Below are 15,566 nucleotides of genomic sequence, written 5' to 3'. Positions count from 1 at the left end.
TTACTTACCTTTTCAATTACACTTTCATAAGTAGATATGATCTGAATGTGGTAAACAGTTTTCTGTACAGGCAGCTGGGTCTCTTTGGCTCCATACAACATTCAGGCTTCAAAATAGCTTGGAAAAATGATTCTTAAAGTACAGATAGCTTTATGGATCTCTCCTCTGTACTGAAACTGATGACTTGAATATATATAAATATTCTAATTGCTGGCATTTTCCTGTCCATCTAGGTTTAATTTCAAAGTTTTGATGTATCTAAGGTGTTGGTTAATGATAGAGAATGATCTTCAGCTTCTTGGTGTTGACCAAGAAACAATGTATCTGCTGAATACTTTGTAACTATAAACAGGAAATGTCAAATTAGAAGTAGAAAGAAGTGGAGTAAGTTGAAAATGAGAAATCCATGTTTTGTTTCAGTGCTTTAATAGTTTTCTGTGGTCTGTGTAAAATGTAGAATCATAGAATAGTTAGGATTGCAAGGGACCTTAAGATCATCTAGTTCCAAACCCTTTGCAATGGGCAGGGACACCTCCTACTAAACCATGCCACCCAAGGCCCTGTCCAACCTGGCCTTGAATACCGCCAGGGATGGGAGCATTCACAACTTCCCTGGGGAACCCATTCCAGTGCCTCACCACCCTAACAGGAAAGAATTTCCTCCTTCTATCCAATCTAAACTTCCCCTGTTTAAGTTTTAACCCATTACCCCTTGTCCAATCACTACAGTCTCTAATGAAGAGTCCCTCCCCACCATCCCTATAGGTCCCCTTCAGATCCTGGAAGGCTGCTATGAGGCTTCTCTTCTCCAGGCTGAACAACCCCAACTTTCTCAGCCTGTCTTCATAAGGGAGGTGCTCCAGTCCCCTGATCATCCTCGTGGCCCTCCTCTGGACTTGTTCCAACAGTTCCATGTCCTTTTTATGTTGAGGACACCAGAACTCCACACACAGAATACTCCAAGTGAGGTCTCACGAGAGCAGAGTAAAGGGGCCACATCACCTCCTTTAACCTGCTGGTCATATGGCTTTATTAGGATCTTAATTCTAGAGTAAAAGGCTTGATCAAAATCTGAGCTGTTTGGCACCGAACCTTCCCAGGCTGTCAGAAGCATGATGCTAGGTCCTGTTCACCTTATCTGCTTCTTCCTTGTTAGTGTTGAAGGAGGGAGGAACCTGAGCACTGCCATTCCAGCATGCATCACTGCATATGAGAAGACTTGTAGTCATAGAATATATTGTTCTTTTCTTTGAGATACGTAAAAGGTTATTCAAACAGTGATGGGATGACAGCTAGTTAAGTCAGTAAGTGGAAAGATGGTTTTCCTTTCAAAGAAGCCGTAGCCTTTTTATGCATAACCGTGGTTAAGCATAAATGGTTAGATTTTATTCACAATTGATCAAGTATCAGAATTTCTAATTTCATGCACTCCAAAACAACTTTTACATGTTGTTTTACTTAGTGCCTGTATATAATTTGTTTTTGCTTTCTTGCTTTAGTTTTTTGGGAAGTATAGAAGGTATCTAGCTGTGCTTATGTATATGCAAAATTGACATTTTCCAAAAGTATGTACTCTCCATTTTCATTGCATTCATATCTTAAGATGTTTTTGAATTATTCTAAAATATCTTAGATCTTCTTGCAAAGTCAGAATACTATTTCCATTAAGTAAATGGTGTTTAGAATTTACTTACAGGGACATTTAATCATGACGTATGATTAAATGTATGATGAAAAATATGTTGCATGGAAAATATGACAAAGTAATTTATAAGATGGAACATTTTATGGTACCATTTATATGTGCATATAAATGCATTGGATACTAACAGTGTATAGGGATTAGGAACAGCAATTATTGCTGGAGGGAAGGTGAGGAAGATTTTCTTGAGGGGGAGAGAAAGAGAACAAAGGTGTACCTCACTCATGAATTCAGATGCTTTCTGACCATGCAAGTAAATGTATCTCCCATGAAACTTTGCATTTATAGAAGCACAGCAAGCATCATGATGATTTCCAGTCTGCTCTCTCAGGTATTTTTTGCATTTCGTAACTTAGTCAAAATTGTACGTACTTTTATAGTTACTTTTAATGTGTGTTAAAGATACCATTCTCTTGATCAATGACCTCATTGTGAATATTAAGAACAAGAAATATTTGGTTACTATCTATCTCTGTTTCATTGTAGGCAATTGAAACTGCTTTGGACTGTCTGAAGAGTGCTAACACAGAACCGTATTATCGGAGGCAAGCGTGGGAAGTAATCAAGTGTTTCTTGGTAGCTATGATGAGCCTGGATGATAATAAACATGCATTGTACCAGCTTCTTGCACATCCCAAGTATGACAATTCTTTAAACATAAATGTGTATGTAAAATTTATAGTGTTTCTAGAGCAACCTAATTTAGAGACTGGTTCGTTTAGGCCACATCATCTTAATGGCATTTTTACCTGATTCCTTTAAAATCAGTGCAGGACTCTCCAGTAAGAGGAATCCAGTCAACAGATTATTTAACGCCAGTGATGTGTCAATGTTCATACTCTAATTTTCTCCCCCTAATCACAGTTCAATGTACAGTCTGTTACATTTTTTAAAATTAATTATAGTTTAGCATATTTAAATAGTTGGAACATTCTGGTCCTTAATTGCATTTTTAAGACTTAGATTGTGATGCTTTGTGTGTGCATTTAACTTTTTACTAAAATGAAAAGATACAAAATACAGTTTCATGTAGTGACCAAACTATAACATAGTCACAGATGTAACCTCTGTTTATGTTACTGTGGGGGCTTTTTATTGATAGTTTAGTTACATATTTTACAATTTTAGTCATTGATACTTAATGAGTTTACTGCTTTTAGACAACTTTGACATTTTTGTCCACGAAGAGTGTGCTGACTTTGACTCTTTCAGTGTAGAAAATACAGCTAAAGATTATAGTAGCTTTTATAATTTGGACTTGTTAGACTTGACATAAATATGATTTTGCATGAATAGGTTTTGTTGGGCAGTGATTTGATAAATAATATTTCAATCTTTCAAGATTAAAATCAAATGTCATTTTAAAAAAGGGAAAATGTCAAAATATTGAAAATGACATTCTGTAATTGAGTTGCTATGTGATGCCTGTATGCCTGTTATTTGCAATATATGTGGCTTCTTCTAAACTTCTGGCTTTAAATGTTCCTGATGAAATTGAGCTATCCATCATGTTTGAGACCACTGCTTGACAAAATTAATATGGATGGAGTGAGCTGGTCTAGCTCTGTCAAAACGAGGGGAAAATGGGAGGTGGAGAAGGAGTTAGATATTGAAAGCAAACTTTAAATCAAGTAATTGACACTGCTCACAACTGAGCTGCCAGAACTGCAGTTTAGGGTTCTAATTAACTTCATTTTGTCTTTCAGCTTTACTGAGAAGTCCATACCCAGTGTGATTATTTCTCATCGGTACAAAGCTCAGGATACTCCAGCTCGTAAAACGTTTGAGCAGGCACTGACAGGGGCGTTCATGTCAGCAGTCATCAAAGATCTGAGACCCAGTGCTCTACCTTTTGTAGCCAGCTTAATCCGCCATTACACAATGGTGGCAGTTGCTCAGCAGTGTGGTAAGTAAAGTGGACTAGCGATCATGTGGACTGTCATGAGAGGGGTGCAGAAGTTTATTGATTTTCTAATAGTGATTTAAGAAAGTCATGATATTGCAGTGGTTTCTGGATAGATATGTTGCTTTTTGTTTGATGGCTGAATTACATTTTAATTCTTTTGAGCAGTAACGAATTACAAGGCAGGTTTTAAAAAACCATCAATGACTTAATAATACTTTTAAAATGCTTCACCTAATGAAATAATCGCAGCTTAGCACAGGTTATATTTCCAGATAATTTGTGTTACTTGATATACACAGTTATTTTTGCAGGTGGTATTTAATTGGGCTGTTTCCACTCATGGTTTTGAAGGACCATCAGAGAAACAAAGTAAATGTTAGAGCACTGCAGTGCCTTGTACCTATGAAGAAAACTTTTTGCTTGTAATTACACTGTATGGCAAGTAATTTGGGAAAAGACATAAGCATATCACTGTTCATTGTCACATTAATGTAACTTGAATTTTTATGATTCCTCGTTTTTAATTAAATCTTTTTTCAGTGCATATTGTAGTGCATAGAAGAAAATATTCAAGTAGATACAGTCTTTTTTTTCTTCTAAAAGCGAAGAATGCCTTAGAATCCATTTATATGCAAATAGACACAGTGCTTACTGGTTTTGCCACCAGCTAGTCCAAGGAGTAGTAAAATCTAATTGAAAGACTATTCATATTGAAATATCCATAGTTTTATCTTTTTTTCCCCTCTCTTTATTTTCTTCCCCAACTCAAATTACAGGTCCTTTTTTGCTGCAGTGCTATCAGGTTGGAAGCCAGCCTAGTACAGCCATGTTTCATAGTGAAGAAAATGGGTCAAAAGGCATGGATCCCTTGGTACTTATTGATGCCATAGCAATCTGCATGGCATATGAGGAGAAGGAGCTCTGCAAGATAGGAGAAGTTGCTCTAGCAGTGATATTTGATGTCGCAAGCATTATCTTGGGTTCAAAGGAAAGGGTAATATATATATATATTTATTTTTTTTTTTAATGAATTTGAATGATGTAATTTCAGCCAATACAAATTTGCTCCTAAAATTTTGGAGACTACCAATGAGCTGAAAAAGCAAACTGATACTTTCTTTCTGTCCAGGCTTGTCAGCTTCCCTTGTTTTCATACATTGTGGAACGTTTATGTGCTTGCTGTTACGAGCAAGCTTGGTATGCTAAACTAGGAGGTGTTGTGTCGATTAAATTTCTTATGGAACGACTGCCGCTAATTTGGGTCCTCCAGAACCAGCAGACTTTCCTGAAGGCACTTCTGTTTGTTATGATGGATCTAACTGGAGAGGTATTTAATGAATTAATTATATCAAATAGTATGGGGAAAATAAGCTTTTGTTGTTAAATTCACCCAGATTGAACTCTTGCTAATCTTGTTTTTACTTAACTTCAGAATATATCGTATCTATGATAGTTATGTGTAAATTTTAGCCATTTTAACTTAAATCAAGACCTGAGGTTAGGAACGAGGTCTGGTTTTTTTCTACATAACTTTTTCAAAGTTGTTGAGATTACATTGGTTTCTTTCAGAGGAGGTGTGTACAGGTCACATTTAGATCAGTGAAAGAACTAGTCACTGTCACTTGCATGAAAAACACTGGTGTGTTTTTCTTCTTTGTTTAGTTTGAAAGTTGTTCATGTTATCAAAAAGCTGTATATAGTTATAGATACCTAGAGAATTGCAGGCTTGACCTTTTCTCACTTGTGAATCATACAGTGACAGCAGTGCTAAGGGTTCCAGCACTTCAGTTAGTTTATAAAATTATGCTGTATTGCAGCTTTTAGTTTTGGAATGATTGGTGGGAAGACTAGTTTAATGTGTGTTCTGTTCAAGTTTTACATGGTTTTAGCTGTTTGCAGAGGATTCATCAAAATCAAATGCTTAGTTCATTGATGAGTATTGTGTAGATTTCTGATCTTTGTTCTGTACATATTTAATAAAAATAATCTATGATACCTTAGGTTTCCAATGGAGCAGTTGCTATGGCAAAGACCACATTAGAACAGCTTTTAATTAGATGTGCAACTCCTTTAAAAGATGAAGAAAAAACAGAAGAAATCCTAGCAGCACAGGAAAAGTCTTTCCATCACGTCACACATGACCTTGTTCGAGAAGTAACCTCTCCAAACTCCACTGTGAGAAAACAAGCCATGCATTCGTTGCAGGTACTTGCACAGGTCACTGGAAAAAGTGTCACAGTGATTATGGAGCCACATAAAGAGGTAAGAGAAATACTACTAAAAGTGAGTTTTAAGTTGTTTACCAGTTTGGATTTGCAAAATGCTTTTCTGAGTCCATTTTCCCACATTAGTGATAGCATATGCTTGTCATTTGCTAGGTTTCATTGTTCTAAAATACACCGTGGTTGCAGTACTGTAGAGATGCATACAAGCTGTGCCTGACTACTTAGCCAGTATTTATAGTGTCTTCAGATTGATTTACTTCCTGAAATTATGGGCTGCTCATCCTACCACTGATCAGATATAGGCTAGGCCAGGTAGATACTGCATTTAGAACCTCAATTTTGTGTTATTTTCTTAATATGAGGTACATTGCTATACCTTTCTGTATCCAGAAGAGACTATAAGGATCAAAGCTGCTTAAAATAACTTTTTGCTCGATACTTCTTAAAGTTAATAGCATTGATGCTTTTGAAAGAGAAGTCAATGTACATAAGCCCTAAGGGCCACCACAGTATATGAAATTGTGGCTGTCGTTATGGTAGTTCGTGAACATACAGAGAAACCCCCTAATCGGTATCTTTTACTAATGGCATTTAAAGAGGAAAAAGAGGTTGATGTGATGGAAAAAGCTTACATGAATGTTTTTGTTTTTCTGATGCTTTAGGAGCTTAAAATATTCTTGACCTGAACATTTGAAATACTCAGGTCTATGAATTTCTTATATATATAATATATAATAATAAAATTATAGAACATTGTGAATTTATTTAAATATCATAGATCTGTTTGCAGAGAATATGTAATAATTGCAGTTACTGAGTTGCTTTAATAACTGTCTATGAATTAAATTAGTTCAGAAAAGTACTTCTCTTCTTGCATAGTGATTTCTGAAGAGGTATGTCTGTAGCCACAGTAGTAAATGGATGGAAACATGCAGCCATGACCAGTGGTGTCCTCTTAATGGTTAGGTTTGTAAGGTCGTTTGAATAAACTGCTAATTCAGTAATCTAAATTACATTGTGTAGGTTCTCCAAGACATGGTTCCTCCTAAAAAGCATTTGCTTAGGCATCAACCAGCAAACGCCCAGATTGGCCTGATGGAGGGAAACACATTTTGCACAACCCTGCAACCCCGATTGTTTACAATGGATCTGAATGTTGTGGAGCACAAGGTTTTCTACACAGAGGTACTTTCCTTTTATGTTCCCGTATTTGAATGTAGATACTTAAGTAGAGATGGTGTTAGAAGTTTCATTGTTAAAAATACACGTTTTTCTCTGTGCATTTTAAACTTTCACCAAAATGTAAGATTTTACCTTTTGAAACATGAACTGAGATCTGCCTTTACCTGCAGCATACTAGCTCTGAGCTAAGCACTCTGTGAAATACATTAAATGAACTTTGGTGTTGAAGTCCTAAGCTGGCAGCCCTAACTTTCATATTTAGGTCTTATTTTACGCACAGTGCATCTACTAAATAAATTGTTGTAAAACCAAAACATAGATATTGTTTGTTAAGGTTTATAAGTCCCTAACAGTTTGTGTAAAATCAGATATAAAAGTAGTGTGAAGATTTAACTTAGAGAAACTGTCTAGTCCCTTGGTTACCTAGCTGTCTTATCCAAATAGAAGTTCAGGATGTCTTTAAATCCAACAGTAATTGCAATTAGTAGGGCCAGGTATGCAGAGGATCCTCTGTTTTTGACTTAAGACAAAACCAAAGTGCTGTACATCAAAAATGTCTGTAATGGTGAGAGTGATATATTCGTATTTTTAATATCTGAATCTTGTTAGTGTTCTTGGATATAGGTACAACCTGGATATTATGAACTTGCATAACTTTGTTTCAGCCTGTTCAGTGTTTTCTAACTAAATCTATATACGTAAATTGAAGATGCTTGCCTGAGGAGCAAGAGCAAAGAGGAGAGCTCTGTAGGAAAGAACTGTCCCTCTGGGTATTAGAATTACTGAAGACATTTTCAGCACATTTTTTTCCCTGTTAATCTCCTTTTTTCTTACCCCATTCCTCAATATTTTCATTTCTCTTATACTGTCATTCAGGAGGCAAGCTTTTCTGTAGACCTGCTCTGATTCTATCATATGAGCAGCCTGTTTGCAAGTAGGCCAGCAAGGTACAGGCCAGCAAAATGCGAAGTGACTAATTATTGCCTGACTTCTCTCTGGTGGCGATGCTAATGGGCTCTCTAGCCTCTGGCTAACCACCAGTTTTAATAGGAGCTTACACCCTGATTTTGAGTAGAATTTTTCCTGTTGGTGAGATTTGAAGGGTGATTAGTGTGCTTCCTTGAAGATTAGTGTGCTTTCCTCTTTGAGGAAACAAGACTCAAAAAGTAATACCATTTCAGATGTGATTGCAGTGCTAAGCTGAAATGATTTATTTTCTTTTCTCTAGTTACTGAATTTGTGTGAGGCCGAAGATGCTGCTTTAATGAAACTACCCTGTTACAAGAGTCTTCCATCACTTGTACCTCTTCGGATTGCAGCCCTAAGTAAGTAAAACTTCCTAAGCAAAGTTTGGTGTAGATAAGTGACCTTGTGAGCAGCGGGCAGTCCTCTCCCCAAGAGCAGCAAGAAACTTGAGACTGATGACTGCTCTCTAGAGGTCACAGTTTAATGGAGAGAATAATGGGAAAGTATTGCTGCTTTGTTAATGACTAGGATTTAGTTTCTGAAATTAACCCAAAGTATTTTTTAGGCTAATTATGTTGTATAGCATTAGGAAAACTTTAGAATGCTGTTAATAGCATTCCTAATCTTTCACTGTTTTATGATGCTTTTGGCGAAGTATGCTATAATTTATCTGTCGGTAATTTAAGATGAAATAGAAGAAACTTGAAGAGAAGAAATGTAGAATTAGGTTTTGGTGTGTTTTGTTTATTCTTCTTCTTCCTTGATACTGAGTTAACAAAGAGAACAAATTTGATGTTTGCAGATGCTCTAGCTGCCTGCAATTACTTGCCTCAGTCAAGAGAGAAGATCATTGCAGCACTTTTCAAGGCACTTAATTCAACAAATAACGAACTGCAGGAGGCAGGAGAAGCATGCATGAGAAAGGTTAGTCTATTAAAACAGTGTTGCTTTTGAGGCCATTGTTCTCTCTGCTTTACTTCCTTGTTACAAAGCTTCTTGTGAAAGTTCTGTATAGTAAATGATGGCTGTTAACTTCTTGTTAGTGACACCAATATAATTAAGTTTCTGTCAGATGTGGGTTTTTTGGGGGGGATTGAAATTAGCCATAAAAATTTCTTCTGATTGAAATTAAGCATTAAAGACTCTTGGGCGAGGACCAAGTCTTTCAGTCTTTCTGTCTGTCTGGTCTTTTGGTCTTTCTGTTTGTTTGGTCTTTGTAAAATGAATCTTCTTTTCTAAATAAACAGTGTCAGTCCTTCCCAGCAGTTTTGCAAATGTTCATGCCTGGCTTTATTGTAAATGCTTTTCTCATGTTTCTCTTTTGTTCCTAAAAAGTAGTAAAAGACCTCATACTTGTTTTTGGAAAAGTAAGCAATACAGCAGAGTTAGACTCTGCATCACAGTATGGCAGTTACTGTAAGGAACAGGACTGTAGCTGTTCTTTATGTTCAGAATTAGTATCCTTATGTGGTGCTACACTACCCTGTCCTGAGGATGCTAGGACAGGGTAGTGTAGGAAGGCTAGAAGGATAGCAAAAAGGCTATTCTCTCATCATGATTTGTTGCACAGTAGATACGCTTAATTCTGATTCAACAAGATTTTAATACCATTTTTCTTGATACAGAAAATAATAAATACAGCCTCTTTCTACTGTGTACATTTGCTGTTATCTAATGGGGAATGTAACTAGAATAGTACTGCTGGTTTACAGTTATTTAGGCCATTTTACTAGAGGTCAGCATTGTCTTTTCATGTCACTCTGGTCATGAGAGGGAATGTACTTATTATTTATGGCTTGCTGACAGTACAGTTTGGTTGAGAGGTAAGAGCAGATAAGGGTTATTCTGACCTTTGCAGTTGGTATAAGATTTTTCTGATTGTTTTTTCTCTGTCATAAATCTATGCCCACAGGATGTTTGGTTATGAAATACTCTCTTTGGCTGCTTGCAGCCAGGTTCTCTTGGACTTTCATGCTACTCAGAATGTATGCAGACTGTAAGACAGAAATCTGCTCTTGCCTATGGCCAGATGAACGGCAGTTCTTAATAAGGCAGTGTCTAAGTGGTTTGCCTGTAGCTGTATATTTAATTTATAGTTGTGGCCATTTTCCGGTCTGTCTGGAAGATCTCCTCCTTGATTATATTACGGAATATCCTACTGTGTATCAAAAATGCCTAAGTGCTTCCCAAATTCATCTTGTCACCATGTATATTTCCAGCAAAAAGCCTTGTTTAAGGTATTGCATTCTGAGAGAACAAAATAAGAAATATCAAGTCAGCAGAATTCATTTTAAGAAAGGTGTTTGCAAAAAAATCACTTTCGTCTCCATCTGTATCTTAAACCTGTGCTGTCTTGCAGTTCTTGGAAGGAGCTACCATAGAAGTTGATCAAATTCATACACACATGAGACCATTGCTTATGATGTTGGGAGACTATCGAAGTCTGACACTGAATGTCGTGAATCGTCTGACATCTGTCACTAGACTTTTCCCAAACTCTTTTAATGATAAATTCTGTGATCAGATGATGGTAAGCTCATTTCAGTTTTCTTTAGCTCTTCACGAAGAATTTTTCTTGTAACAAGTATTCATATTGTTGAAAAGTTAAAGAACAAATTAGTAGTAACTCAGTGTACCTGCTGGTAGTATAAGATTTTTGTTTCGCAATTCATAGAAAAAAAGCCCATGTTTTTAAAGAGCTAAAATATTTTAAAGAGCTGCTAAACTAGAAAGTTAAGAGATCTTCTTTTCTAGTGAAGCCATACCTAGTTATGCTGAGGTCTGCTTGGACAAATCTGCCATTAAGCAAGGTGCTAGCAGCACAATATGTTGTGGAAACCCTTGAAAGCATGTTATGTTTCCTAGTAAAGTAAGTCTGTTTTGGTGTTTTTTCAATTTTTAAAATGGTGGAAGGTATTGCCCTTCTTATTTGCCATTTTTTAAACTCTGAATTCTTTATTCTTTTGCCATGCATGTTCAAATATTTAAATGCATACATATCAAGGAAATCGTTAGTCAAATGTAAGCCTATCAGACTTTTATGCCGTTTGATGTATGTTTTATAATCTCTGCATTCTTTATTGTGGAAAGGACTTCTAACAACAGCAAGCTCTTCATTCTGAGGCAATGAAAATAATCAGGTTTTCCTTTGTTTCCTTCAACCAATCACTTTTGCCTCTACTTGTTTTCTTGTAGCGTATGCTGTCACTTACTAAAATGGAATAGTATACTTAGAAGAATAATGCTAATTACTCTCTCTTTGTAGCAACATCTGCGTAAATGGATGGAAGTTGTAGTTATTACACACAAAGGTGGACAACGGAGTGATGGAAATGTAAGTTAGTGAATTCTTGTGTGTGGGAAGACAAGAAAAAACAGTATTTTTGGAATTACAGAACTCAGTTGTAAATGTTGCCATAATTGATTACACTGATGTTTTGTTACAAGTTAATGAACTTAGATGTATGTTGAATATGTGTTACAACTCTTAGTATTGGTAGTCATCAACGCGCTTGTAGTAACCGTGGGTAAAGCCCTTCCTAAGTCTCCGTTGACGAAGTCAAGCCATGAATGAATGAATGCATGACAACTCTTAGTAAGAGAGGTGCTTCTTATCTGCTGATAATGATTACTTTAGAGCTTATTCTATAGAGGTTGGTGTGGAACAGCTCATTTGGTTTTATTTTTTTCTCAGTATTTTCTGCTTAGAAATCTGTTCTTCATTGGAACGGCTGATAAGCTCAGCAGGATATTCCCTCTGTTTTCACTGATATGTTTGATGTTCATGACATAGTATTTTTGAAATTCTGCAGAATAATATAATCCCACTTAATTTTAATGATAGTTTTTAATAATACTATATAACTTAAGACAAACAAGTTGAGATCACATTAAAATCTCCCATCCAGACTAATGGTCTCAATGTCAAATCAAGATTTGACATCCTCAGGACAGTGAGAAGAGCATGCAGCAAGCTCACTGCCCTGGACTTCAAAAGAGCAGACTTTGGCCTCTTCCAGGAACCTGCTTAGTAAGGTTCCATGTGCTATAGCCCTAGAGGGCAGGGGGCCCAAGACTCTTGGTTGATATTCAAGGATCACCTACTGCAAGCTCAGGGGTGTTGCATCCCAACTAGAAGGAAGTGCAGCAGGAGGGCCAGGAGAACTCCTTGGATGGATAAGGAGCTCCTGAGGAAAATTCAGATGAAAAAAGAGGCTTATAAAAGGTGGAAGCAAGGACAGGTGGCCTGGGAAGAATACAGGGATGTTGTCCGGGAAGCTAGGGATCAGGTTAGGAAAGCCAAGGCCCAGTTAGAATTAAACTTGGCTAGGGATATTAAGGATAACAGGAAGAGATTTTATAATTACACTGCAAATAAAAAACAGAATGGGGAGAATGTAGGCCCCCTCAGGAAGCTCTCGGGAGAACTAGCTACAAGGATTTGGAGAATGCTGAGGTTCTGAATGACTTCTTTGCCTTGGTCTTCACTGGCAAAGGCTCTGACCACACCACCCAAGTCTTGGAAGGCAGACGCAGGGACTGTTAGAATGAAGACCTTGGGCCCACTGTAGGAGAGGATCTGGATCGAGACCATCTTAAAAATCTGAATGTACACAAGTCCATGGGTCCTGATGAAATCCATCCACAGGTCCTGAAGGAGCTGGCAAATGAAGTTGCTAAGCCACTGGCTATCATATTTGAGAAATCATGGCAGTCAGGTGAAGTTCCTGACGACTGGAAAAAGGGAAATATAACCCCCATTTTCAAGAAGGGAAAATGGATGGCCTAGGGAACTCACCTCTGTGCCTGGCAAAATCTTGGAGCAGATTCTCCTGGAAGGCATGCTAAGGCACATGAAAATCAACAAGGTGCTTGGTGACAGCCAGCATGGCTTCACTAAGGGGAAATCCTGCCTGACCAATTTGGTGGCCTTCTATGATGGGGCTGCATAACTGATGGACAGGGGTAGAGCAGCTGATGTCATCTACCTGGACTTGTGTAAAGCGTTCAACACTGTCCCACACGACATCCTTGTCTCTAAATTGGAGAGACATCAGTTTGATGGATGGACCACTCGGTGGATAAAGAACTGGCTGGATGGCCACACACAAAGAGTTGTGGTCAGTGGTTCAATGTCCAGCTGGAGACCTGTAACGAGTGGTGTCCCTCAGGGATCGGTGTTGGGACTGGTCCTGTTCAACCTCTTCGTCGCTGACATGGACAGTGGGATTGAGTGCGCCCTCAGCAAGTTTGCTGATGACACCAAGCTGTGTGGTTCGGTTGATACGCTGGAGGGAAGGAATGCCATCCAGAGGGACCTTGACATGCTTGTGAGGTGGGCTGATGCCAACCTCATGAAGTTTAACCATGCCAAGTGCAAGGTCCTACACCTGGGTCGGAGCAATCCCAGACACAGCTACAGGCTGGGCAGAGAAGAGATTCAGAGCAGCCCTGCGGAGAAGGACCTGGGGAGGGTTGGTCAATGAGAAAATGAACGTGAGCCACCTTTGGTGCGCGCTTGCAGCCCAGAAAGCCAACCGTATCCTGGGTTGCGTCAAAAGAAGCATGACCAGCAGGTTGAAGGAGGTGATCCTGCCCCTCTGCTCTGCTCTCGTGAGACTTCAGTTGTAGTGCTGTGTGCAGTTCTGGTGTCCTCAACATAAAAAGGACATGGAACTGTTGGAACAAGTCCAGAGAAGGGCCATGAGGATAATCAGGGAACTGGAGCACCTCCCGTATGAAGATAGACTGAGAAAGTTGGGGCTGTTCAGCCTGGAGAAGAGAAGGCTGCGTGGAGACCTCATAGCAGCTTCCAGTATCTGAAGGGAGCCTATAGGGATGCTGGGTAAGGACTCGTCATTAGGGACGGCAGTGATAGGACAAGGGGTAATTGGTTAAAAGTTAAACAGGGCAAGTTTAGATTGGATATAAGGAAGAAGTTCTTTACTGTAAGGGTGGTGAGGCACTGGAATGGGTTGCCCATGGAGGTTGCGAATGCTCCATCCCTGGCAGTGTTCAAGGCCAGGTTGGGCGAGGCTTTGGGTGATATGGTTTAGTGTGAGGTGTCCCTGCCCATGGCAGGGGGGTTGGAACTTGATGATCTTAAGGTCGTTTCCAACCCTAACTATTCTATGATTCTGTGATTCTATGTCAAGCTATGGGAAGCTGATCAGTGTTCTTATAAATGGAAAATGGCACAATGTAATGACAACACAGTGTCCTCTTAGCAGTTCAACACTGAAGGGAATTCCTGCTTCTGTGTAGGTTCATGTAGATTACCAGAAGCTCTGTAATTCTAGATTTTACTAATAACTTACATTAATTGTTGAGATTTATTATTGGAGGTAGGAAAAAATGGAGGAAACTTACTAATTTCTTTGTTTTTCAAATGAGAATGAAATTAGATTGGGTTTTTATTTCCCTCAAAACATGGAATTGGCTTTTCTTCACTCTTTCCTGTCATTGTAAAGAGAACCTTTAATATGAATTTAGTCATTGCTTTGTATTTGACCTATATGTTCTCTAATGGAATAGAATTTGTTTCTTATGTTTAAACTTAAAAACTGTGCATTTTTTCAGTTAAACGCACTCTATTCAGGTCAGATTAGTTCTGTGGCCTCCGTAGTCTTCTTTTGGGATTCTCTTTTCCTCAGGTGTGATGATTACAGATATCTTTCAGATCTTTTTATAGCAATAGTCTATTGAAGCACCTCCAGAACAGTTTTCAGTTGTCCCTAAATCACATGTAATTGTGAATTCTTCTGCTCTTAATGTCTTCTGTTGATGTTTTCTATGAGTTGTGTTTTTAGTCTCCTAAACATGTAATTTTTTTTATTTTAGTGTTGGCTTAAAACCTATGTATGTTGAGAGGGAGGTATACACAAGACATGTAAGGGAAGGAATCCATTGTTGCTTCTTGGGGGAGGAGAGAAGTCTATGGAAACATTTCCAAATAGAATTGTGTGACTGCAAAGCTGATTGAAGTGTTACTGTTTTCCTCACAGTTGTTGCTCTAATGTTTTCTTGAAAATAAAAACTTGAGGAAACTGAAGGAAGGCACAGACAGTATGGTCTTTATACAGTTGCTCTGGCAGCCTGTGTTCATTTGTCTGTATGCTCTAATTGTATCTTCTAAATGTGAAAAACTAGGATGGCGAAACAGGTCATCAGAGTTACTGTAGCTGGCCTTTTCCTTACTCATGTTTTCTTAACCATAGTAAGATTTCAAAATCTGAGGTACTTACAAGCAGCGGTGGGGAGTGTTACTAGGATAGGTTGCATCATTCGGAGTGGGTGAGTGTTTGGATCTAGGAGATGGTAAACATGCAGTGGAGAATGGAATTTGTAGGAAAAGTCTTACATTTGCCAGCTGAAACAGTACAGAGCACTGTTACTTACGGTAACTTTTTTTTGACCTAAAGGGTTTTCATCTTTTTCCAGCAGCAATTAATGAAGGTGCCACTTGATGGTAATGCTGGTGGTGTCATGCAGCTCTCCAGCTGACCGCAGAGTGGCTAGTCAGTGAAGCTTCTGAATGAAACAGCCCAGGAGTCTATGGAATATAGAGTTCTCATATGTAAATGAA

General features: G+C 38.3%; 1 protein-coding gene across 5 annotated transcripts in view; it reads left to right on the top strand.

The window, feature by feature from the left end:
- Positions 1–15,566, top strand: part of TRRAP (transformation/transcription domain associated protein) — a 102,726-nt gene that overhangs the window by 25,010 nt on the left and 62,150 nt on the right. For 3 of the 5 annotated variants that reach the window (XM_061357081.1, XM_061357078.1, XM_061357083.1), the window contains 10 exons: positions 2,189–2,367; positions 3,409–3,608; positions 4,385–4,602; positions 4,738–4,935; positions 5,610–5,870; positions 6,857–7,018; positions 8,244–8,340; positions 8,784–8,905; positions 10,341–10,511; positions 11,247–11,315. In XM_061357081.1, coding sequence (XP_061213065.1) covers positions 2,189–2,367; positions 3,409–3,608; positions 4,385–4,602; positions 4,738–4,935; positions 5,610–5,870; positions 6,857–7,018; positions 8,244–8,340; positions 8,784–8,905; positions 10,341–10,511; positions 11,247–11,315 — 1,677 coding nt within the window. The remainder of the gene's footprint in view (positions 1–2,188; positions 2,368–3,408; positions 3,609–4,384; positions 4,603–4,737; positions 4,936–5,609; positions 5,871–6,856; positions 7,019–8,243; positions 8,341–8,783; positions 8,906–10,340; positions 10,512–11,246; positions 11,316–15,566) is intronic. The other 2 variants (XM_061357079.1, XM_061357082.1) reach the window with 1 other exon arrangement.

The sequence above is a fragment of the Neopsephotus bourkii genome, unplaced genomic scaffold (genome assembly GCF_033783945.1).
Source record: "Neopsephotus bourkii isolate Nb327-2 ecotype Australia unplaced genomic scaffold, CSIRO-AGI_Nbou_v1 NB_882, whole genome shotgun sequence".
Taxonomy (NCBI): domain Eukaryota; kingdom Metazoa; phylum Chordata; class Aves; order Psittaciformes; family Psittacidae; genus Neopsephotus; species Neopsephotus bourkii.
This window is presented reverse-complemented; position numbering and strand designations above follow the sequence as displayed.